We start from the raw sequence: 25,151 nt of genomic DNA on the forward strand, positions 1-25,151 counted from the left end.
GGGGGAGGAGGGTTCGAGGTTTTTATGTATTCGGGGTTTTTCATGCAGGAGACCGGGGTGGGAGAGGCAGGAAGAGGCCAGCCGGATTTCCCCGCGGAGAACGGGGCAGCTCGTTCTTGCAAGGGACACGGGAGAAAAGCAGAACAAACAATGCAGAGGTGTCTGTTGCAGCTTTTTTTCCTTTTTTGTAATTAGCCCCTAATTAAACGGGCCATCAAAATCCTCATTTTTTTTCTGAAGACGCCTATGGAACTGACTGGAAGGAGCAGCTCCAGAGAAACTTCTGTCAGGGAGCTTCCCTGGAAAAAAACAAAACAACAAAACAACGAACCAACAACAACAAAAAAACACAACAAAACCAACCCCCCTAAAAAACAAACCCACCCCAAAATTAGCTTTAATTAACTCACTGGAAAATAGGAACACGTACAACATGGAAAATGTCTCCTACTTTACAGCTAGTGACCTTTCAGATGATTAATTAAAAAAATCTTAGAGGTGTGGGTGGTCCTCAAGTTACCTGGCTGGCTGGCGTTTCTCTTACATTTTGGTTACAGTGGTATTTATTTAAAGAGACTTTTATGGTTAATGTCAGTGGAGTATGCAAGCCAAAAAATGTGGAGTACTGTTTCCAGACCAGAGCATTCATCTCCAACATTAAGAATTTATGTAGATAAAACTACCTTGTCTTAGGTAGCAAGATGGTCAAAATCAAATTGTACCTGTTGCTTAATTTACTGGAGTAAATATTCCTGCCACTGACTGACATATACTTTTTTTTGTCCTTGGTTCCACAAGATTTACAGTGGAGTTCTATGTAAAAAGTGAGCCTGTATGTAGTGTTTTATGTGGTCTTGTAATATTTATGTTTTCCTGAGCGCCTGGTTTAATTTGTTCTTTCTGAAGGGAACAGCTAGTTATTTTCTTCATAATTGCTGCCTCTGCAAATTCAGCCTTGACTCCTAAGAATCGAGCTGAGTTCTTTGACACTTCATTGATGAAGAGGCAGTTGATGTGCCAATCTTACATTTTTGTTAATACATGTTTAACTTATAGATGAAGTTCTACCTAAATTAAGACAATTAATAAATACACTAACTTAAAATAATACTTCAATCATCATATTTATTTTTCTATATCCTTCCTTTAATTCCAGTGTCATTTTAGGGACCATTATTTACCACTTTGCTGTTACTGCATATGAGTGAGCACGGACAACTTTGAAACTCCCCCAGGTAGTTTTGTTTTCTTCTGTAAAAAATATTCTAGTGTGTGCTCAAACATTTGCATGCCAGAGGTGTATGTTTTCTGTGTTTATGCCCTCAGTGTAGACTAATTATGGGATTTTTTTTGTCCTGTGCTGCTTTTGTTAAGGAAAAGTATTTTATCTCTCTCTTCCCTCCCCCCCGGCCTTGTAGTGGTCATTCTGGGCTAATTAAGTAGAAAATTGTTAGTCTTATTTTTTCAAATTTGTCCCTTTGTCCTTCTCAGACTACTTCGTTTGAAAAACGGTGAACTGTAATCATTGTATTAGTACCAGCATGAAACTCTGATGAGCTGACCTGTTTTTCTTGGAAACAAAGCCTTTTAGGAGCCATAAACACATAAATTGTGTGAAATTACTTATTGACAAGAGCAAAAGCTTTGGGGGAGGGGTTTTAAAAAAAGCCGTGGTTGACATTCATTCTCTCAGTCCAAGGATGGACTATGCAAAATTCCTTTGTTCAGTTTATTCAGAACTAGTAAACGTCCCAGAGCAGTAACTGGCAAGAGTAATGCATGATGGCTGATGAATGTTGCCGCCTCATTCCAATGCATAGTTGGCACTGGAACCTCTTTGGAGCAGAAGGCGTAGCCTTGTCTGCAGGGTGGCATTTTGCTGCACAACAGCCAGACGCCCAACTGACCTCGTGCTCCCTGCTCGGCTGATGAGCGGGGCAGGGGTATGTCGCAGAAGCGACGATTTCGCTTGCTAAGAAGGGGGTCAAGAGGTTGCCACCTCTTCTTTTGAGCGGCATCTGGTAGACAATTTTCTGCCTAATATTGTCAATCATTCCCTTGTTCTTGAAGGTGCCTGACTGTCCTCCCAGCTGGAGTGAGAACTTCAATGATCACTATAAAGCAAAACAAATGCAAAGTTTACAAAGGGGGTGTGGAGAAGGCAGGTCCCCAAATAAAGAAGTTGGCAGGGGCTCAAACGCCTGGGATTGTGAGAGAAGTGGAACACACACATGGTTAGTGCACATGCTGGTTTGAATACTAAAGCTCACACAAATACATTTGTTGCACATTAAAAAGTGAAAAGTGAATGACTACTGGAGTGGGTTATGTTTAAAAAAATTGTGGTGATTAAGTGCACAGAACATCAAGGGTTTCTTCGTATTGCTGCTAGACTTTTTTTAAAAGGCATCAGTCTGGGAGGAGGTAGGAGCAGAGGGGATCTTGCCTCTAGTGATAAAAAGCTGGCATTCATGGACAAGGGGAAAAAATATTCAGAGACTAAAGAAAATAAATCAAGAAACATATTATTTCCTTGCAGGCACATCAGGGGAAAAAAAAAGGGGGGGCGGGGCAAACCAGAGCTAGCCAAAGCAGGATTCTGGGTGGTCCAGCAAATGCACACTGCAGCGTACCTGCCTGCTCCTGTGAGGCGAACTGAAGCACACCCGTACTAGTTAGCACTTGTTAGCCATGACTAGTGCTTGTGGCTGGCAGCTGCATTGCTGACTGGTTGTCCCTGATGGAACCAGTTCTGGGACCAGCAAGCGAGGCAGTTACAGAGTAGTGCCTCTCTAAGCATCATGGAAGAATCTCCACTTTTTGAAGCAAAAAGGACTCTCTCCCCAATTTGGTGTCAGGCAAGCTTTACCCGCAGTCATGATTACAGGATAAAATAGCAGCAGCTTAATGCAACAAAATGTCAAACAGATCAGTAAATAATTACAGTAATACACTTAACTGAGAGGTGGACTGTATGAAATGTTTGGGAAAAGTATGTATCATACCAAAACTCCACCAGTTAGTATAGACTAGTTAAGGCGATGCCAGGGAAGGCGATATTTTCTTTCTGTGGCTGGCGTACAGAACTGCCCAGTGGATTTACTGAAAGAAGGTAGACAATGATTATTCAGTGTGAACTGCAAAGCTGACACCATAATTCACCTTCACAGATTGTTCTAGAAGAACTTCTGGAGGGAGATATATATGATTATGTTACTTATCATTCAAATTATATGTCTTTAGAGAGAGAGACATTTCTTTTTTGGAAATATGAACTGACTGCTGAGGTCAGAGGCGAAGAAGCGTCTGAAACACTTCTGCTGTGTTGGAAAGCTGTATACACAAAGGGAGTGCGAATGTGCACATTAACTTTTAATAAGCTTGGAAATCATTGACATGTAAACAGTTATTATTACAGCCAGAGCCTGTACTTCCGTTAGAGGCACATTATGCTGTAGTACAATTATGAGATATCTCTGTTTAGCTAAGTGTTACCATATTACCATGTATATCACAAGACTTTACTCAATGTCAGGATGTGGCTATGGGCCAGAACTGATCAGCAGCTCACCCCAAGAGTGCTAAGACTAAATATCAGGAAAAAAATGTTGATGGGTGATATAGGATTATGGCTGGTGTTTGACTCTTAACTGTTTGTAATGTAAAGATACTTGAACTCTATCTAGGACTCCTTGACTTTCTCCACAACTTAACTCCTCTGGGAAGCATTGAAAGGGTAATATGGGTTCAGCTTCAGCTCCATTCAGACTGCAAGTCAGACAGACTGGAAGAAATGGAGCAAACAGTCATTTCTATCTCTTGTTTGTATCAAATATTGTGAGAGAAGTTATTCTTACTACAGCTCCAATCTGGCTCGCCTGGGAAGTGCTAGAAATCTTTAACCAATCTGTTGTAGAGTTGTCAACACTGGCTTCTCATTGCATTTGATAACCCAGCAGGAGTAAAAAGCATTAGCAGCTCAGATTACTAATCAAAAGTCAGCATTCCTCCCTAAACCCCTTACCGGGGTTGGCCTTCCTGTCAGCCCCGTGAACTCTGGACTGCCATTCCCTTATCCCTCCTGACACCAAAACTATTTTGCCTCCTCTCCTTCCACCAGAATTTGCTTACACCCTTCCACCGTCACCCTGCCCAGCTTTTCCAGGGCTCACCTGCTGTCCTGCTCTGCTTTGGAAGCTGAGGGGCCATGACATGCTGGAGTCCTGGGGGAGAAGAGGCAGCATCCTGGAGATCCTGGAGGATGGAGCAACCTCCTGCAGGCGGGCAGGCAGGCCTGGGATGTGTTATGTGTCCTTAAGAACCTGTCCGATCCTCTCTTCTCTTCCCCCTGCCACCATGCTTCCAAAACAGAACACCTCGTTAGTAATTTTTAAAACAATTATTGTTGAACTGGCAACTAAAGGCCTCATTATTGGTCCACAACCTCTGGTTTTTGTTCACCCACCAAACCTCAGGGCAAGAGGCATCTTGTCGGCTGTACTTGTCAGCGCGTCCCTGACGTACACAGGCAAAAGGGCTGAATAGAGTTCAACTAGAGGCTGCAGTGTGGCGTGTCATGGAGGTGAACAGGCGTGTCTGTGCAAGCCCAATTATCCTTTATCACCACTATTTTCTAGAAGACATCCTTTGGTCTCCATTCAGTGTTTTGCAGTGTTCATGCTAGCACATATAATCCAATTCCGTGACAACACATTCGGTGCATTTGATTTCTAATTCTGATTCTGTTCTTGCTACAGTTAAAACATACAGGCCTTTGAAAAACTCAAGGACGTCTCTCAACATTTGTCCCAGTGTGCAGCAAATAGGAATGGAACCATCAATAAAGTGATTATAATTCTTGTAATTGTGAACACAGGCCACTACAGAAGATCACCATTAGATGTAGATGGTATTCAAATTATACAAAATATTTCAAATACTTATAATTCTAGGAGGTATTTGAATGACTTTATTTCTATGCCCTTGAGGTATGAGTATGAAGGAACTGAGAATACCATTTAAACTCATGGTGGAATTCATGTTTAAGGCAAAACTGAAGTGTAACTTTTTGTCATATCTAAGCCTTAATTCTGAACATTGTTTAGAAATAAAACTAAAAAGCATTTACTCTTGTTTGGTTTTCGGTTGGTTGGTTATTTGGGTTCGTTTTTTCTTTTTGTTTATTTATTCTTTCTTCCACAAATCTATCTTTTATGCAACATCAGCTTCAAAAAATATGATTGATCCACTAATCAGGTATCAAGAAGCTACATACTTGTGCGGTGGCAGGAAAAAAGACTGAACATCTCATGGCAGCGTGTGTCAGCAGCTTTGAGTGCTGTTCTGCTGTGAGAGGGGCTGACCCACCAGTGCAGCGCAGATGATCAAAGCCACAGTAAAGCGTCTGGAAACATCACTTTTAGATGCATGGAGAAATGCTGCTGGAAGATCTGATACACTGGAATTTGCCAGTGATGCTCTTGTGGATTTTCCCCAGAGATGCAGAGTCTCTGGAAACCTTGAAACGGTGAATGATAACAATGGGTTTGTGGAGTTGGGTTGGGAAAATTGAAACAAATTCCATAGTTACACATGGAAAGTAACTTCATCATTTCATTAAGAACGTGTACTGTAGTATCTAGAATTTCTTGCACAGAAAGTACTGCATGCTATATTCTAAAATGAACTATTACTTTTTGACAGGGACAAATAAACTTAGCTTTAGAGGTGAAGCTTGGCCCAGTGCTGACATATGGTGTGTACATTTGGCCTGTTGGCATGTCTCTAAACCCGAATGGATGGAGAGAAAGCTATCGAACACTGAAAAGGGCATTACTGTAATTCACTTGTAAACGTAAAAGAATCACAGAATGTTAGGGACTGGAAGGGACCTGGAAAGATCATCTAGTCCCTGCTGGAGCAGGAACACCTATATATATATATATATATGGCTCAAAAATAACATATAAATGCAGACTTAAAACTTATTTATAGAGGAAAAAGTTAGGAAAAGCATATGACAACCCTAAGAATAACTAAATTAATTTCAGGAGGCTTTAATAAATGGTACAGAAGCCTGTAAGAAATGTAAATGGTGGCTGCAACAACTTCAAACTTGGTTTTGAAACAAAGTGATTTAATTTAAAAAACTTTTTAGAAAGGCTTCTTAAACCTTAAAGTGCAGTCGTACTACAATTGAAACTGGAAATTATTTCCCTAGCACTCCCGGGTAGATTTCTCTGCAACAAGCTGTAGGTAGCTCTGCTTCAATTTTTCCTCTCGAAAAAGCCCAGTCTTTTCTCAGCTTCCCCCCCCGCCCCCCGCCCAAGAAAAAGAAATAATAATAAATAAAGGTTCATTTTGTTTCCATTTCAGATAGTTTTGGGGAAAGGCGAAATAATTTCATGTCACCCGGGCCCGAGCCGTCTGGCAGCCCGTCCCACATGCGGAGGCTGCCGGGCAGCCCCGGCCCTCCCGCTGTTTGAACAGCCGAAGCGCCGGCGGGGGCGGGCCGGCAGAGACGGACCGGCAGCCCGCTCCCCGCCGCCGGGCCGAGCCGAAGCAGGTGGGCGGCGGGGGCCGGCGCCGGTCCGCAGGGAAACCCGCCCGCGGGTGCGGGCGGAGGCAGCGCGGCCCCGCGCAGCGCCTGGCGGAGCCGCGGTCGGCGGGAATCCAGTCCGGGTTTTGGTGCCGGGGACCAGCGGCAGCGAGGAAGGGCGAGCGGGAGCGGACCCCACGCCGCGCCCGACAGCCGGGCCGGGCGGGCAGGCCGGCGGAGGAGGAGGAGGAGGAGGGCGGCGGGAGCAGGTGGGCGAGCGGCGGGGCGGCCGCGCCGGTACCGGGCCCGCCTCGCCGCGGGCCCCCATGGCCGCGGCGCGCCCGCCGCACACACCCACCGCCTTCCCCCGGTGAGCGCCGCCGCCGCCCCCTTGGGCTCGGCGCTGCCGCTGCGCGCCCGCGGCGGGGCCGCTGCCCGCAGCCGGGGCTGAGCGCGGCGGGAGCCGGGCCGGGCGGGCGGAGGCACCATGCAGGCGCGGCGCTTGGCCAAGCGCTCCAGCATGGGCAGCCGGCGGTTGAGCGCGGGGCCGGCGGCTGCGCAGGCGGACGGGGTCCGGCCCCCCAAGCCCGAGAGCGCCTGGAGGCCGCCCCGGCGGGAGGGCTCTGCCGCGGCGCTGGAGGAGGAGGACGAAGACGAGGACGTGGTGGTGGAGGTGGAGGAAGAAGAGGAGGAGGAGGAGGGCGGCCTGGGGAGTCTGCCCCCGGCGCTGACCGGCCACGGCAAGGGCCCCCTCCGGGGGAGCCTGAAGGTGCGTCCCGGGAGGGAGCGGGCGGGAGCGGGGCGGTGGCGGCAGCCGCCCGGCCCGGCTCGCTGCCGGTGAAGGGGCCCGGGCGGGGGTGCCGGGGCGGTGGGGCGGGGCAGGCCGAGCCGGCCGGTGCCCCGGGGCGGTAGCGGGGGCGGCCGCTGTACCCCGCCCCGGCCGGGCGGCCTGCGGCGGGGCTGGGAGCGGGCTGGCGGCGGGGCGGCCCCGGGCGCGGCCGGGGTGCTGCGGGGGGGCCGGGTGCGCACGGGCCGCGCTCGACAAGCCCCACGGGAAGCGCTGCCCGCGGCGGCGGGCCGGCTCCGCAGCCCCAGGGGCTGGCGGGGCGGGCGGCTGCGCGGCTCGAAGGGGGCGTGCGTGGGGAGTCGCTGGTGTCTGAAGTAGTTTGAGTGCTGAGAATAAAGACTTGGCAGCGTACGATGCGCGGCAGGGGGTGTCCGGGCTGGCCGTTGGCACGGAGGTTTTATTCAAAACTAGAGTCGCACCTGACGGGGTGTGCGGGTTACCTGGTGTTGGGCAGGGCACTGGAGCCTCCTGCAGGGCGGGTGGCCATGGGGAGGACACCTGGATGGGTGAGTTGGGAAAAGTTTCTGGAGGCAGCAGTGCTGTGTGGGGCCAGATTCAAATCCCATGGATGTGTGCTCGGGCAGGCTTCTGAATTTGGTGCTTTGTGGAGAAACCTACTGCATGCTCTCAGGCTGAGAACCTATGGACTTAGGCTTAGTTATTTTATCATAAGGGAACCTCATGCGATTATTTTTCTTTTGGGATAACCTGGATAGTAGGATTGAGTCCATCTGTAGGTCTGCGGAGGCTCATGTCATAGGCGTGCACTGGCTATGGAAGATAAGCGTGTGTGAAAGTTTAAATGGTATCCATTTGCAGCGATGTTTTGTTTTATAAATTTAGATAGCAATTCTTAGTTAACAAGATCAGACTTGACCTAGTAGAAGAGCCATGTTACTACTAGGGTCTTCCCTGCAGAAAAGGAAACCAAACCAAACAGCAGAAAAATCCCTAAAAGAAAGCAGCAGCAGAAATACAAGTTATCCCCATATTGCTTCAGAGCAAGTTTGATATAGCATTAACAGGGTAAATCTGACCCAGGTGGGTCATTGGGCCACATCTGTGTAACTCTTCAGTGAGTCTGTCAAAGGCCACAAGATGTGGTTGTGGTCTGGATGGGTCACACCGTCCGTGCTACTGTGGCCTGACAGACTGGGTAACTTTGTTGCTGCAAAGCCTTTTGCCACTTGACCCATAGCCTAAGGATAAAGGGCACCATAATGGGCTTCTTGTCCCATCAGTCTCCCCATTGCACTGAAATTCCAAGTGGTAAAGAAGTTTTAGCAAAACTTGCTGTGTGTTTTTACCTACATAATAGGTAAAAAGTGCAAAATTCTCAAATGGAGCACAATAATGGGAAATACTAGCTGAATTACATAGGTATAATCTGCATATAACATGGGTTTTGGAGTGTACTCTGTCAGCCCTCAGCATGTTTTCAAGCAGTAGGTCTGTTAATGAAATTAAGGTCACTGGTATTTCTTGCATTTAAGACTATATGTACGTATAAGAACATCATGCTTGCATGTATGTACTTCCCTGGACGGTAAATCTGTCTCATAAATAAGATGAGTGGAGTAATGTCCATTGAGATACTTCTAGTACATAATAAACCGTCAAGTCACCTGCAGCACTGTAGTTCAGTAACCAGATGCAAGTATTTACACTCTTTGGAAGAACATTTCTAACCATCATGACATGCTTATTTTTTGCTTCTGCTGTACTTTTGAGTACTAGAAACTAAGAAAAGTGCTATAATTTAACATTAAAAAAAATTCTTTGCTTTCTGTATATTTCTTTAGCGATTGTTAGTGTAGGAGTACATAAAGCTTAATATAAGGATTCTTCCAAGGCAACAGATTAAATGTGAGAAAAGTGGCCATGAGACAAACTCGGAGGACTAACCGCAGTGCTGGAGGAGGGTAATAGGGCTGGCACGGTCTGGCTGTGGTTTGTCAAATGGGATTCCTGCCAAACAAAGAACTGGCATGGAGTCAGCAGAGTTTGACTACTAGACCTGCCCTTCTGAGTTGGGTTTTGGGAGCAAAGGGAGTCATAAATTGTTGCCAGTGTCCAGTACCCTTCAGAACAAGAGACATCCTGAAAAGCTCCAGCATTTAATCAGACTAGAAAGCAAAGTGGTCCAGGTGCTGGTTTGGCAGTATACGCTATTCAGATAATGCAATTAAAAAGCAGCATGCGAAGTTTTGGTGTGTGATATAGATAAAGATGATGCACACGTACATGTGATGTCTGGCCCTTGGGTGGAATGGCATTTTAAAGCTGGAGGTTTCGTGTGCTCTTCATAAAGTCATTCCCATGGAGTGGCTGTGATACACAGATGAATGCATCATAGGGTCTGCAACAGAGTTAATATTTTTTAAAAGTGCCTGAGAATTCGGTCCACTAGTAAGATGGAAAAACCTACCTGCACCGTCAGGTCTTGTAGCCACGTTGTCTCCACCAGAAAGAAGTCCACTGTGTGGTTGGACCACTGGTGGTCTGGTTTTGACCCTCACTCTTCAGCGTGGGGGTAAAGAGACAGAAGTATTTTCTAAAATCTTGTTTCTCCAATTCCTAAAGTTTTGGAAGGAGGGAACAGCTATGACAACAAAAGAGAGAGAGAGGGACTGTTGGTTGTGGGGAAGATACAAAAATTGCTTCTTTGTATTGCTGTAGCCACATAGATGTCCAAGCGGAGGACACACTTGTTGCTCTCTCTTACCCCCTGCTGTTCTAACACCAGGGTGAAAGAGGCATGAGTGTGCTGTGTAGCTGGTGGGTAATGGCAGGATAATGAGGAAGACTTTGAGAGCCTGTAAAGCCTTGTTGAGAAGTTCTGGGATTTCTTTTTTTGTCACAACTAGTTCATTCATCTATATAGGAAAACAAATAACACCCAGGTGCTGATTATACAGACTAATTTTGCATGTGAAACTCTTTCTATATAACCTGTACTTGCTGTTTTGGCTGCATCTAGATGTCCAGCCACTTGAAATTAGATGAAGAAGAATAAATAGCCTAATTACCGGTACTTTGTCTTGAAGTGTGGATTAATTTGCAGTCCTGTTTATTTCATCTTTTGTATGGAGCTTGGTTCAGATACCGCAAGCAGCCATGTGAGTACTGCACTGGGGTTAATTTCATCTATGAAAACTGCTCTTTTTGGTGATATGGAGAGAAGGTTATGAAGTGGGGTCCATCTGTGATGTGGAGTTTGTCTGGTACTTACAAGTAAGCCTCAGGGTGAGCCCCAGAGCTACGCTAATTTGCCTGTAAACTACAACAGCAATGTGACCGAGGATTTGGGTTGGTAATGAACATGGGCTTGTGATAAGTTCCCAACATGGTGCAATGTTTTCTCTACTTTTATAAATAGTAAATGGATAAGTGTTTTCTTCTGTTTAGCCCAGTTGAGCTACCACATCATCTCCAGCCCAGTTTCTGTCCCCAGGCTCAGAGTATGGACGCAGGACATTTCTAACCCAGCTGACTATGGGGACAGCTCCTGTTCCTCAAGCATTATGTTACTATGGTCTCTGCCCTTTACCATAAACACTCGTGAAATTAGCTATTCCAGGCAATGGCTTGTGTGCGAGCGCTTCTTGGTGGTTCATAAGGATACATTTCCTGCAAATGAATTTGTTTCTGCAAATACGCAGCTCCCACAATCATGGGAAATGAGCAGAAGAAATGTCTGAAAACTATGACCCTGAGAGCTGTGCTGCAACTCTGGAGGAGCATGAAAGCCCAAGCTACATAAACAAGGTTTCAGCTTCATGCCCATTCGGCTCAGTTTTGCCCACCTTGTGAAGTGGAATTTGCACCAAGTACAAAGTACAGAGCACTTGCAAGTCTGTGCTAAAGATTTTGGAGCAGGGATGGCAGATGTTGGTAGAGTTAATCCAGTAATAGGTACGCTCTTGGACATGATGGGGTTTTTTAGGTTGGTTTTGAGTTGTGTTTGGTTGTGTTTGTGGTGTTTTGTTGTTGTGGTGTTTTGTTTGTTTGTTTTAAGTTTCAGAGTTTGTCTGAAAGAACTCAGTTGACTATTATTTGTGTGCATTGTTTGGCTGGGTGGAATTCTCTTTTTGCTCCTTGGAGCCTTTTCTCTGCGTTCTTTCTGAAGCCAGGTGTGAATTCATTGTCATCATTTGAATCAAAGTTTCATCTTTACTGTATGAGTGGATTATAGGTTCATCTTGGGCAAAACAAGCTTATTTTTTGCGTGATTAGCAATGTGCTATTTAATTTAGCTTTCATGTGTGCATGCAATTATATTTTAACAGGCAATTTGAAAAAAGCAGATTTCAAATACTAGATTTACTTAGTGGTGGAGAGATCTCAAAGGCACGTTAGAAACTTGCATACTAACTGAAGAGTAAACTGAAGTGTTCCCTCTCAAGTTAATAATGATAAAGATATTTTTTATAAATACTACTAGTTATTATAACACTAGGACTCATGTTCTGGTCTTGGAGCCGGATCCTTTTAGGCTAGGCTGTATAGTGTAACCCTGTGCTACCCTCTTCTGTGAAGCTGAAGAGTAACACAAGAGGTAACAAATGGATGTTGATGGACTTTGGAGAGCAACTAAAGGGTGAGATCAGGGAGGCAGTTTAACACTAGAAGTTTAGCCATGTTTTTGTAAATCGATGAAATTTATTAATTTTTATATTTCAAATTTCATTCAGTTTCTTATAGTCCTTGAGTGAAAACCTGGCTGTGAAGTTGGTGTGGAAACTGGACTAGACTTGGGATTTTTTTCTTCCTTATTAAAAAAAAAAGGTTTTATGCAGTATAGATTAGTGGAGGCAGAGCTGAGGGTGGTCAGATTGTAATACGTTTTTCTTCTCCACTTTCTCGTAATAAAGAATGAATGGGAGTAATTTCTGAGGATATCTGATATAACTTTTTTGTTTGTTGGACACAGACCAAGCATAACCACTTTGCCCTTAAAAGGAATTGTATTAGAAAACTGTAACTATGTGCGAATGAAGAGGTAGAGCAGAGCCATTAGCAGTTTTGATCCTTATTTGCTAGACTGTTTTCAGTGTAGCCTGAGTTCAACTGAGAATGATCAATTGGCTGCCCTGAGGTATGCAGTGTGTACCAGTAGAGATGTACTGCTCAGTCTTTATCACAGAATCACAGAGTGGTTGAGGTGGGAAGGGACCTCTGGAGGTCTTCTTGTCCAACCCTCCTGCTCAAGCAGGGACACGTGGAGCTGGTTGCCCAGGACCATGACCACATGACTTTTTAAAATCTCCAAGGATGGAGAATCCACAACCTGTCTGGGCAACCTGTGCCAGTCAGTGCTTAGTCACCCTCACAGTGAAAAAGTGTTTCCTGACATTCAGAGGGAATCTCCTGTGTTTCAGGTTGTGCCCATTGCCTCTGGCCCTGTCACTGGGCACCGCTGGAAAGAGACTGGTTGTTTCTTCTTTGCACCTTCCCTTCAGGTATTTATAGACACTGATAAGATCCCCCCTGAGCCTTCTCTTTTCCAGGGTAAGCAGTCCCAGCACTCTCAGCCTTTCCTCACCATTGCCATAGTCCTTTGCTGGACTTTCTCCAGTATGTCCATGTCTCTCTGATACTGGGGATCCCAGAACTGGACCCAGCACTCCAGATGTGTCCTCACCAATGCTGAGCAGAGCAGCAGGATCACCTCCCTTCCTGTGTGGGTGATACTTTGTCTAATGCAGCCCAGGACAACACCTGTTGCCTTTGCTGCAAGGGCACATTGCTGGCTCATGTTCAACTTAGTGTCCACCAGCACCTCCGGGGCTTTTTTACAAAGCTGTTTTCCAACTGGGTGGCCCACAGCATGTGCTGGTGCCTGGGCTTGTTACTCCACAGGTGCAGGTTTTTGTACTTGGTGAACTTCATGAGGTCCTTGTTACCTCATTTCTGCCCGTTGAGGTTCCTCTGGACGGCAACACAACCCTGTAGCGTATCAGCCACTCCTCCCAGTTTTGTGTAATCTGAAAACTTGCTGAGACTGCACTCTCCCATGTCATCCATATAATTAATAAACATATTGAACAGGACTGTATCCAGTATTGACCCCAGGGATGCACCACCATTTACTGGCCTCCAGCTAGGCTTTGTGCCACTGATCAACAGCCCTTGGGCCAAGCCACTCCGCCAGGTTTCAGTCCACCTCACTCACTGTTCATCCAGCCTGTGTATCAACACTTTGTCTGTGAGGATGTTAGGGGAGATGTTGTTGCAAGTCTTCCTGAAATCTAGATAGAGGATATCCACTGCTCTCCTCTCATCTACCAGGCCAGTCATTTTGTCCTAGTTCATTAGGCTGGCCAAGCGTGAGTTGCCCTTGGTGAAGCAATGCTGACAACTCCTGATAATTTTCTTGTCCTTCATATGCCTGGAAATGGTTTCCAGGATTCACAGAATCATAGAATGCTTAGCTGATCCGTCACCTTCTTGGGGATCAAGGTGAATCTGACCAGCCTGTAGTTCTGTGAGTCTTCCTTCTTTAAGATAGAAGTAGTGGGTTTTTTTTGTATCTGAAAACTAAGTATCAAGAAAGTGCTTTTCATGGTCTGGTAATTAACATTTGTAATGTGCCCTATGACAACTGCGGATGCATGGACCATCTGTGCCTTTCCTGTCCCTGTACTGTTCCAACCTTGCTTCTGACCCAAGGCTACAGAGATGCCTAATGGTCCTGGAGATCACCTTTGAACCTTCTGGTCCTACTCTGTGTTTTCTCAGCTGCTAGGTTAGAAATTTCAGTGATATGAGATCACTAAAGAGATCTTAGCACATTGTGGGATAAATCTGTGCTTCAGACCGTGCCACTTGGCTGTCTCAGAGATGCGAGTTTTGCTGCTTGGGCAGGAGGGAATGTGCTGGTCCTGGCTGGTGTCTGATCTTTAAGTACTGCTGTGGGTGGAGCAACGATACTTTTATTTCCCCCCTCAGAATGAGAGTGCCCATTGGCTTTGTAATAGTTTTGAGTGATTTATTGAATTGCTTATTTCTTAAAAAAGTGAGCAACTTGACCATTCCTGTTGCTTGAGGCCAGCCTAAAGACTGCAGGATGGGAGGCTAAGAGAGAAATGCTTTTTAGTGTTTTTGTTTATTTGCAAAAATTGAACGGAAAATGTAAAGTGAATAAAAAGAACGTACACTAGCTCCTATGGTGATCAGCTTCAATTTCATGGACTTGTGTTGACATTTTTCAGGGTAGCATGTTGCTGAGCAGAGTGTGTAGGAATTGAATGTTACCACCGCTGCTGAACAGTTTGTGGTGGGATCACTTTCACTGCTCTGACACTGTGCCAAACTTCCCAATCGCAAACGATGACTGCGGTGACATTTGTCTCATTGTATTAAAAAGTACATGTGTGGGTGGTATTTGTTGTTTGACAACAAAACTAATGAAGGCAGGAAACTGAACAACTTCTGTTGCTTGAACTTTGGATAAAAATACAGATCTTTTAAATCTTGTTATTGCAAAAGATAAAGAATCAAACTTCCATAAAATCCTGAGCCAACTGGAGTTGATGGGGGAAAAAAAAGGAATGCTAATTTAGGCCAATTTGGGATTTCAGCCTAATTACGTAACCACAAGCGTGAGTCCATTAGTGTCGCAAAACTTTTCCACAACGGTTGTAGTAATGTTTAAGTATTGCTTCATACTATAGGACGCTATACACTGGACACAGAATCAGAGAGAACGTAAAATGCCTCAATGATTAGATACTGAAGGGTGAAATTATATAGCTCATCATTTTACTATCTTTAATGTATTTTTTTAATATAGTGGGTAAAAGGTTACTTGAACTTGAGATAGGCAGTGCAATTATGACAAGCAGTCATAAGACTGGATGGTTACTTAAATTTTGTTTTTCTGCTTCAGCAGATAAAGTGGCTAATGCCTGCATCATACTGACATACTGAACAAATTTTATGGTCATCTTCTATAAACCGGACTTTTTAAAGCTGGTGAGCGAGACATTTGAGCCAACCTGATCTTTTAGATATACATGCATATCCCTTTGAAGTAGCTCAAAAGAGCTATCTTTGAATGAAAAAATGCTTTTGACCTCATATTTCTCAACAAGTCTCTCCTTTTTAATGTAATTGTGACAAATGTAAGTACTGCCAAAGGAAAAAAAAAAACAACTGTTTTTTCACTGTAAAATACTTCTAAAGAGAATACTGCAATGCAGTTCTTGCTGCTTTTACAGTCTAGGTTAGTGGTGGTTCCTCTGGAGGTCGTGGTTCATAAAGCCATGGGAAGTGGTCTTCACCTGGCTTACAGAGCTATATGGAAAAAGCAGAAAAATGAACAAGGGTGAAATGGTGGTTGAAAAGGATTTACAATGATATTTTGCTTCAACATGCATGGCCACCACAATTCTCGACAGTTGTCCTTACTTTTTCAGGGCCAGAGGGAAGTGGTTTTTCTTGCAGGTGTTTCTATTTCCACGTGGGTTGATCCCGCTGCTGGAGCAGCACAGCACAGCATGCTTTGTGCCTGGGCAAAACGAGACTGTCTTTGTGGATCCATGGGGGGATGACTTAATGTTTCAAAAAGGGTTAAGCATTTCCCTGTCTGTCCTTCCTTCCTTTCTCCAGCTGCCAGCCATGCACTGGCTACCTTGGGCTTGTGCCAGAATGCGTTGTGTGTTTCTGTGGGCTACTGTGGAAAACGTGCAGCAGAGAGGCTGTAGGCTGTGTAACTTCAAGAAGTTGAGATGCTTGTCAAACATCTCAGTAGTGCAGGGGAAATGACGGGATATCACAGCTAAGACGTGCATAGGGAGGAAAAGGAAGGTGAGAAAGGCAGCAAGCCTTTCTCCTTTAGAGAACAGCATCCATTTGACTGGTTGGGCTGTGCTTGACTTTGGGCTTGGTTGTTTTTCAGGTTCTTTGTGAAGGCTCTTCTCCCTTGAGACATTGTTGTATCCCTCTAGTTTGCAAGTGGTTTGCTAGAGGGCTGGTTTCTAGAGTGGCTGAGGAAAAGAAGGTCATGTTTGGCCTTCACAGGTTTCTACTAGTGTTATTTCATTGCTTCCAGGGATAATGAGATGAAACTCTGTGATACCACTTCTCCACATAGTCAGACCCAAAAATAAACTCATTTTTTGGCACCCCTCCCACTCTGAACAGGAAAACTGGTAAATATTTTTGTCTGGAGCCTAACATAGCTTTGGGAGAATCTCTTTACTGGGGAAAACACTCTTTGCTTGTTCATCTCCTCTGAAGGACCAGGCTTTCTGCTTCTAGACTTGAGATCAGTTAGAGGAGATAAGGATGTGTGCTTAATTACAACCTAGTAATAAATATCTCCTCCAGGCTCTCAGTTTCAGGGATCAGCACTGGCCCTTGAAACTTTCATTCACAGTGCCTGTTTCATTCAGAAGTTACAGCATTTGGATACATCTGTGAACTGCCTTGGTTTAATTTAAATTAAGTCCCATAATTTAAACAAAACAAAGTGAAGTCTCTTTATTCCCAGGATGCTAAGGCAAACGGATTACATTTCCATACCCTTTAAACTGATCTAAGATCTGCATTGTCTCATCTTGGCTGTCTACATCGAAAGTCAGACAATTGATTCTGACCTTAGAAATCTGACACCTCTCTGTACCTTATTTACAAGAGATCTTGAAAATAAAGCAAATCTGTTTTTTATTTTCAGTAGGCATACTCTGCTCTGTATTTCTATCCAGACAGAGCAGGAGGGCTTTCAAATGCAGATGAACTGAACAAGCTTTTCTTACTGAGGAGCAGTAAGGCAGCATTTCCAAAACCTACTAAGTGTGGGGAGTCCCCCACTGCCTCTTGTATGTTTTTTGGGAGCTCTGCTTGCTTGATCCTGAAAGAGATGATAGAAGTGATGATATTTCTCCCTTCTGCTTTGAAACACTTCCATCCTTACTGATCCCAAACCATCAGCAAATGAAAAGACAAACGAGCTGAGCTTCATACATCTTCACCAATGGTCTTGAAATAGTTGAAATTAAATATATTTTATTTGCACATGAAATTTGGGAAATACAGGCCAGATTGATATTTCTGTCCGTAAGACAGTCCATACACAAGGCTGTATGAAACTCCTTAAATCCTGAACTGTTGTGTACAACTTCCTAATGTAGACAGAGTCCAAATTAGGGGCAGCAAACCCAAGAGATGCTGTTCCACTATCTTGTAAGACTTTCTTTGCATCTCTTACAGTTGGGAAAATTGCCATTTCAGAGGAAATAGATGTTCATAGGCATACCATAGAAAATACTGTGATGTGAGGTTTCCGAGCTTCAGCCAGTGCAGTAATAACACCTGATATGATGATGCTCACTTATTACAACTTGTAATTACAACCAGTAACCTTATATAAATAAGAACAAAAATGTTAGTTTGAACTTCCCTGCTACCCTGCATTAGCACATTTGTTTTTTATCTCCATTTACAGTTTTTTTTAAACTTTCCCAGAGGTGACCAGCAAGACCCAGGTGTGTCCTTCTCTTGTGTCCCTCAGTGCTCCTTGGCCAGCCCAAGGCACACATTTCCAGTCCCTCCCCTGTCCTGTGCCTGTCCTCAGCTCTCCCCGCCAGCACTGGGCACCTCTTTTGCCACAGCAGAGGCGAGAGGACCCTCCTGCCTGGCGGGCTCCCTTCCCGCCTGCACCATGCTGCCAGAAAAGGTGATAATTGGTTTAGTTCATTTTAACCTCACTGTTTGTGAAACCAGTAATTGGGAGAGCAATTAGGGCTGCCCGTTCCTGGCCAGCCAAGCCCTTTTTAGCCTGGTGCAGTACCAAGGTACTGGGTGTTCACAAAGCTTGAAGTGCAGCAACAGGAATGCTAATGAAAAACGAACCTGTTCTTTGCAAATATTCTGCTTTGCTTCTGTTTAAGGCTTTCCAAGGTGGCTTCTTAATTTTCAGATGTTTAGAGGCAACGTGTTGCTGGGCCAGTGGGATTTGCAGAGCGGTGATGGGAAGTCATCCACTTGTGTGCACAGCATCCAAAATACAGGGCATGGGTTATTTATTTGAGACTTAGATGTTGCAACTAAACTTTGACAGTGTACGTGTTCAATAATTAGTGTTACTGTTTGGTAACTGTGTCTGATTATCTTAGAAGACATGTCCTGTCCTTTTCTATGTGGAACTTACTGGGGCTGTGTATGGGATGGGAAAGGGAGCTTCCATGCTTTCACATCTTCATCCCGTTGTTCATGTGGTGGAGAAAAAAAGGCTCGAATATCTCTGAATCATTTTTGTTTAGACCTGAAAAAGGTGTATGGCAAAGGCCGTGGAGTCCCGATGTTTCTTGTTGTCTCCCTCTGTAATCTTAGAAATCAGTTTTAATAACATCTCTGGTTCTTGTACCAGTTAGTGCAGAATTTCAGATGTCACAAATTGGTCATTTTTCTATTTAGGTTACAACAGGTACCTGGATGGGTACTGAATTTCAAATATGGGAGTGAAAGTTTCTGTCAGTCATCTGCATGGATGCTGTATAATTCAGAACCACCTTAGGCCTGTGCTGGGGTATACGCTTTTTTTGTAGATGGGTTATATTTAGCCAGATAAACAATGTCGGACATGTGATAATGAAAGGGTAGAAACTTCTTGCTGACTCCAGTTCTTGCTGCCTAACACCATACCGTGAATCCAGGCAACATAAATGTTTAGGTTTGTATTTTAATATCTAGAAAATAAATATTCTGAACAGTTTTGTATATTCAATCAATTGGTGAAGATAGGGACTTTGTCCTAGCCTGGCTGAATATGAATACTACATTGCTATATATTGTAAAGAACACTTAGAGCAACCTTAAAATGCATTATCTTCTGTATTATTAGAGAGCAGCAGTTTACAAATGGTTAGAGTGATTAGATTGACATGGCTTATGTATAATGAGCAAACGCTGGTGAAGCAAGTAATTAAATGCAAAGTATACTTGAAAATGCAATAATACATTGAAATTCAGGGCAGGTTATTTCCAAGCATCATTGCAAGAATTTGTCTTATCTCTTTGTATTCCAGTATGAATAGAGATTTCTGGTGAACTGGAAATTCAATGGATTCTTTCCTTCTGGTGAGGATGCTGTTTTGGGATGGCAAAGATTAGAGTCTTTTTACACAGAAGCTCTGTTACAGGAACTGGAAATACTGTACGAAGCAGTGAGAATAAACCAAAACATCTGTCCTTTGGGGAATTTAATTTAAATATCTTTTACTTGTATGCTGTTATTTTGGTAATAAGTTCAGTGTTTCTCCTTGCTGTTTGTTGTATTTTTGCTGTGAACTTTAGTCCTGATTTCTTGTTCAGGAAAGTGGCTTGTCCTTGTCCCTAGAACATAGCCTAGCTGTTCAGGCTGGCCTGAAAAGAGTCTTGCCATTATGGAGCTCTTGTTTCAGCTGGACTTTTAAAAAATGTGGATCCTATTAAAGATATACATTTCATGATTATTTTCTATTAATAGGCTAGGCTAAAATATATTGATTCCTTCTTTTGTTTTCCTCATTGAGCTGCATGGATCAAAAATGTTGCTAAAACCTTGTTTAAAAAACAATCCTGTGACTTGTTTTCTTACCAGATGGGACCTTTATTGGCAGTCCCTAACACTTAGCATGCTTACATCTATTTCAGAAAATGGAAAGAGATGGTCATAAAGTCAGAATGGAAAAATTGTTTATTAAAAAACAACAGTTATACCGTAGATAGGCTGTTGCTAAACCATTTTGTAGCTATTGGTGTTTAATCAAAGTTAAACTGATCACATAGTAAATCCGATGGAAATAAAAAATGCTCATTCAGAACTGTGCCTTATTGAACAACCATATCGGGTTAATATTGTATTTAGGCCTAGGACTCAGAGTTAAAATTGTATATCTAATGACAACTCAAATTTATCCAGAATTGGAGCAGTGTGTTGGGTGGCTGCTGTTGGGGTGGGGTTTTTTGTATGTGTTTTTTAATTAGCATGTTCTGGCCTCCCCCTCACCCCTTCTTCCTCTAGCCTGGAAAGCAGCCACTGTGGCCTGTGGGGATCCTGTTGTTCTTGGAATGAACTGACACTGGGGTTGAGTCCAATTATGGTGGCCTGTAGCTCAAGTAAAGGAAGTATAACTTTACAATTTGAGGGGGAAGAGGAAGTTTGTACAAAAATGGAAACAAGGCAGTGGCATCAGGGTTAAGATAAGGTGGGTTTTTTAACAGCTGGTTTCCAAAAGCATATTCCCAGGAGAATTTTTTTTTTTCTTTTTTTATTTTTTATGTAGGGAGTTTTGGATACAGTCAATTTCTGTTCAGATACTTCCCTCCACCCTCATAAAATATTTTTAATGGTTTTTAAAGGTACTTTTTATTGTTGTTGTAAAACAAGCTCTTTTATCTGTATGAACAAAACACAATGGCACTGAATAGGCCGTAGTTGCAAGATTATTTAGCTTGCGCAGGCCTCTGGCAATCAGACTGCACATAGAGGAGATTTTCTCAGACATCTCAGTCCTTCCAGACTCCAGCAGACACATGGGGAGAAGCTGGAGTTAGGTGGTGTCCCCTGGGCAGATGAGGGGAGCTGGCTGGGCTCCGGCTGCCGTCCTGGCAGCCTGACACAACTAACCCCTGTTTGCTGGGCCGCTCCTTGGCAGGCAGATGTGATCACACACCTGGCCAGATCTTCTTCAGTTGGCGTAAATTGCTGTAGCTTCGTTGAGGACACTGCATCGAGTCCCAGGGTTGGAGACAGTGCTGCTGGGCTGAGCGATCACAGAATGTTAGGGATTGGAAGGGACCTCAAAAGATCATCTAGTCCAATCCCCCTGCCGGAGCAGGAACACCCAGATGAGGTTACACAGGAAGGCGTCCAGGTGGGTTTTGAATGTCTCCAGAGAAGGAGACTCCACAACCTCCCTGGGCAGCCTGTTCCAGTGATCCATTACATTCACCACGAAGAAGTTTCTTCTCAAGTTTAAATGGAACCTCCTGTGTTCCAATTTATACCCGTTGTCCCTTGTCTTATCATTAGTTGTCACTGAGAAGAGCCAATGGTCTTTTTTATTGTTGTTCTAAACCGAGCCATGCTCGGTGCTGGGCAGCTGCCCTCTGCTGGTGCGCTTCCATCGCACCCAGTGCCCCTGCCCAGCTCCTCATCGGTGCCTCAGCCCCCGAGTTGTTCATAAAACCGACAGTGAATTAGGCATGGTGTGTGGCGTGGCAGTTCTTTCAACAGTTGTTGCCATCTGCCTGTGGAGACCATTCCAAAGCCTGTTAAAAATGAGGTCTGTGCTTCTGGTGTACCCACCTGGATTCACAGGTGCTGCACAAAAAATAAAATAAATTTGAGAGAATGCAGGTGGGAGTCAGTTTTAACATTTGAAGGCATAATTCTATACATTTGGGTCACATACAGGTAAAGTATGCTAATATTCTTAGGCATTTAATACTTTCCATTGTATGGGAAACAGAGGCATCTTAATGCCTGCTAAGTGCTAGTGAACTAGTTGAAAATAAATAACTTCAGTTTTTAAGCAGCAATGCCCAAGAAGCAAGGGAAGATGCTAAAGCCCAGTCAGGTTGTACTCAAGAGATGACATATATAGTCTGTCAAATGTAAGGCCCTGTATTTGCATATAAATGCGATAGGTGTACTTGTTCTAATGTTTGCTGATCATTTGACTGGGCAGTTCAATATTGAGCTGTCTGTTTGATCAATTTTTTTTTTTCTTGCTGTTTAGTGCTAAATACAAGCTGAAATTTAACTGAAATTAGAGAAGACTGAAGTTTGACTGCAATGTGAGCTTCTTATCAGGATGTACTTCTGGGCATAACAGAAATCAACTGCAGATAAGTTAAGGCTTAACTATTGAAAAACTGCAGTCTTCACATAGTCTGTAAAGAAGGAAGAAAAATTTTTCTAAATCCTCAAAATTTCTGGCAATGTTGAGTGTGCTTTAATTTGGGCAGGACTTCATTGCAATGCATGGACTTGATTGAGGTGTGTGGAGTTCAGAACTGGCAACTTGATTATGAAAAGATACCATCAATACCAGTTTCTTTAGGCAAGTTAAGATGGCTTTTGCAATTAAAATTATTAATTTAGTGCTGAAAATAGTAACTGTGGTAATCATTTAGCTGCCATGTGGAATATTAAACTTCTTGATTTCAATAATAATAATGAATCAACCCAAAACTTTAAGTTAAAAGTAAAACCTTCAATCTAAATATATACCATTGTCTTGACAACTTCAAAACATAAACTAAATCGCTCCTGGTTTTGTTTATTTAAGTTTCTGCTTTATTATAAGCAAGCAATGACTTTCAGTTTTTGCAGGAAGATGTCAGAGTCCTGGCTGAAGCAGCCCTTGTCTGTGTCTGCCGGAGCAGGGCTGGCACAGGACAGTGCTGCTGTGCCTGTGAGTGACTATTTCAGAATGAGCAAGGAAAGACCAGTCTGTGACCCAGCTCTTGCCTTTGAAGAAATTCATAGAAATGGTCATGCTACTAGGTGTTGAGAACACAGAGGAGAGTGAGTGGGGAGGCCAGTGCTTGCTGAGAAACAGTGGAAGGAGTAAAGCCAGATACGACCCCAAACGTGAGCTCCAGGGAGGAAAGTGCAGGTAATACTGAGCTGTTGGTTCTAAGCAGCAGCATGTCAGAACTTTCCTTTGCCCAATGGTGATGGGAGGAAAGTTGCCAAAGGCAGGTGAAGGTAACTGCAGACAGAAACAAAGCTAGTTTTTTAAATCTGTGGATCCTTTATAACTCCTGTCTCTGTGACTGAACCTCCAAGCGATGTTGGTTGCCTGAGGCCAGGTTGCAAAGGACTTGGTTGAAAGTAAGATGAAGGTTGCTAATGGCTTAAGGGTGAAAATATGCAATGAATTGCAGAGAAAAACAATTAGCTTATTATAAAATGGCTTGTACGAGCAATAATTAATCAGGCGTATGGAAAAAATTCTCTAAGTTTTTATCAGCAGTTGATACCGGGAGCAATAAGGTGGCAAATAGGAGGTGTGATGACAAGAAAAGCGATGCCATTAAGGAACAACATAATCGTGGAGTTTGAAAACAACTAAGGAGAGAAAAATGTGAAGTGTTGGAAGTGAGCTGAAATAAATTGATGTTACGGTGTTAACAGCTGGCTGTCTGCGAGACAGGCTGTGTCTGCTTGAACTAGACCTTCCAAGAATTTTATTCTGAAATGTGGTGGACTCTAGAGGACACTCACAAGCCCTAAAGTGGTTAAAAGAATATAAAGGATTGGGGTGAGGAGGTGGAGGGGGGAAGTTAGTGGTAGGGTGTGACAGAACAGTTAACTTACCTGGAAAGATATATTGACATTTGTCCACATTACCTCTGAACTGTGAGTGATGGAGAAGCAGAGCTTGAAAGCAGAGGGGTGGTGGTGGTTAATCAATGTGTTTGCCGTAAAGGGAGAAACCTGATCAGTCCAGTGGCTGTGGCCCTTGTCACTCCCCTCATCAAAGGCTGCTTGTGCAGGTGGTTGGATTTCCAGCAAAAGACCTTGTTACCCTTCCAGGTAAGGCAGGTGTCTCAAGTGGAAATGGCTCCTGTAGGCATGGATGAATTAAAATAGAAAAACTGCCTGTGGAGCAGGAGAAAGCTACTGGAGAGTGGCCACCAAGGAAAACTTGTCTTTCTCATGTGATCTCCTCCTTTTAAAGCCGCAAAGATTTAGAAAGAGGTTAATGTTCCCAAGCATATGTTGAAACTGAGGAAGAAAAAGAAGGTTAGTACAAGCATTGAGTATGGCTGTTTCTTGTGATGTAGCCAAAGGACCTGAACTGCTTGGCAGCAGCTCTGCAACCTGAGCACTTGCTTCTGTGGTATTTGTCATTCCTCACTTCCATACGCTTGCTTGGGGCCAGCTATTAATTATGGCACGCTGACATATGAAAACCAAGCTGTTATTTGAATATATTTGATCTGGATGTGAGTTAATTTTGATACATATGAATAGGTTATCTGGTATCACATTATGAGTATTATACTCTTTATGTTTGTGGGCTTTATTTGCACAGCTGTAGTCTGAGTCTGCAACCTTTGTCATCACTATTTAGGTCTGTAAAGAACACTTAATAATGTATGGCACAATATGTTTGCTGAAACTGAGTAAAGTATTACAGTTCCATAACTTGAGGTTTTTTTTCATCCTTTGGTAAAGTAATGGATTTAGTGAGTTAAAAAAAAGTCAAAATCACCCCTATGATTACCATGTTCAGTGTGACATTGGAGAGTACAGAAGGAGGGAGTTCTGCTCCTCTCCCATGCTCTTGGTGCTTTCTCTGCTGAGAGTTGTACAGAGGGCGGAAGAAACAGCAGGGTCCTGCTTTGTACGTGTGTGTACCAGCACCCTAATAACTGTGCACCAGCACCCTGCTGCGCACAGCGGGTATAGCTGCTCTTGCCCTGTGCAGCTCTGTCCTCTGCACCAGATAAAGTGTAAGTTCTGGGGATGAAGGAAAAGATATGTGGTCATGGAAGACCATATGGCAATGGAGGGGATGGAATTCAAGTCTTATACGTACCTTCTTTTGGCATTATATGATTTTTAGGATCTGGATATTGGAACTTGGCTGGTTTGAGGCTTTTTTTTTTTCTTTTTTTTTGCTTTAGTGCATCATTTCTAAGTCAATTTTGATGAAAATGGAAGGCAGCTCAGCATCTTAAGATCCTCAGACCCTCAGAAAAGGGCTTACTCTGAATCTAAGTTTTTGAAAAAAAAAAATAATTACATCAGAATGAAATTTA

General features: G+C 43.8%; 1 protein-coding gene across 1 annotated transcript in view; it reads left to right on the top strand.

Moving 5' to 3' along the window:
* Positions 1–7,025: 7,025 nt before the first annotated feature.
* Positions 7,026–25,151, top strand: part of ZNF704 (zinc finger protein 704) — a gene marked incomplete at its 5' end in the record, with an annotated part of 89,316 nt that continues 71,190 nt past the window's right edge. Inside the window, one exon of the mRNA XM_080339018.1 lies at positions 7,026–7,307. Within this exon, the coding sequence (XP_080195144.1) occupies positions 7,026–7,307 (282 nt within the window). The remainder of the gene's footprint in view (positions 7,308–25,151) is intronic.

The sequence above is a fragment of the Nesoenas mayeri genome (assembly GCF_963082525.1).
Source record: "Nesoenas mayeri genome assembly, chromosome: 2".
Lineage (NCBI taxonomy): Eukaryota > Metazoa > Chordata > Aves > Columbiformes > Columbidae > Nesoenas > Nesoenas mayeri.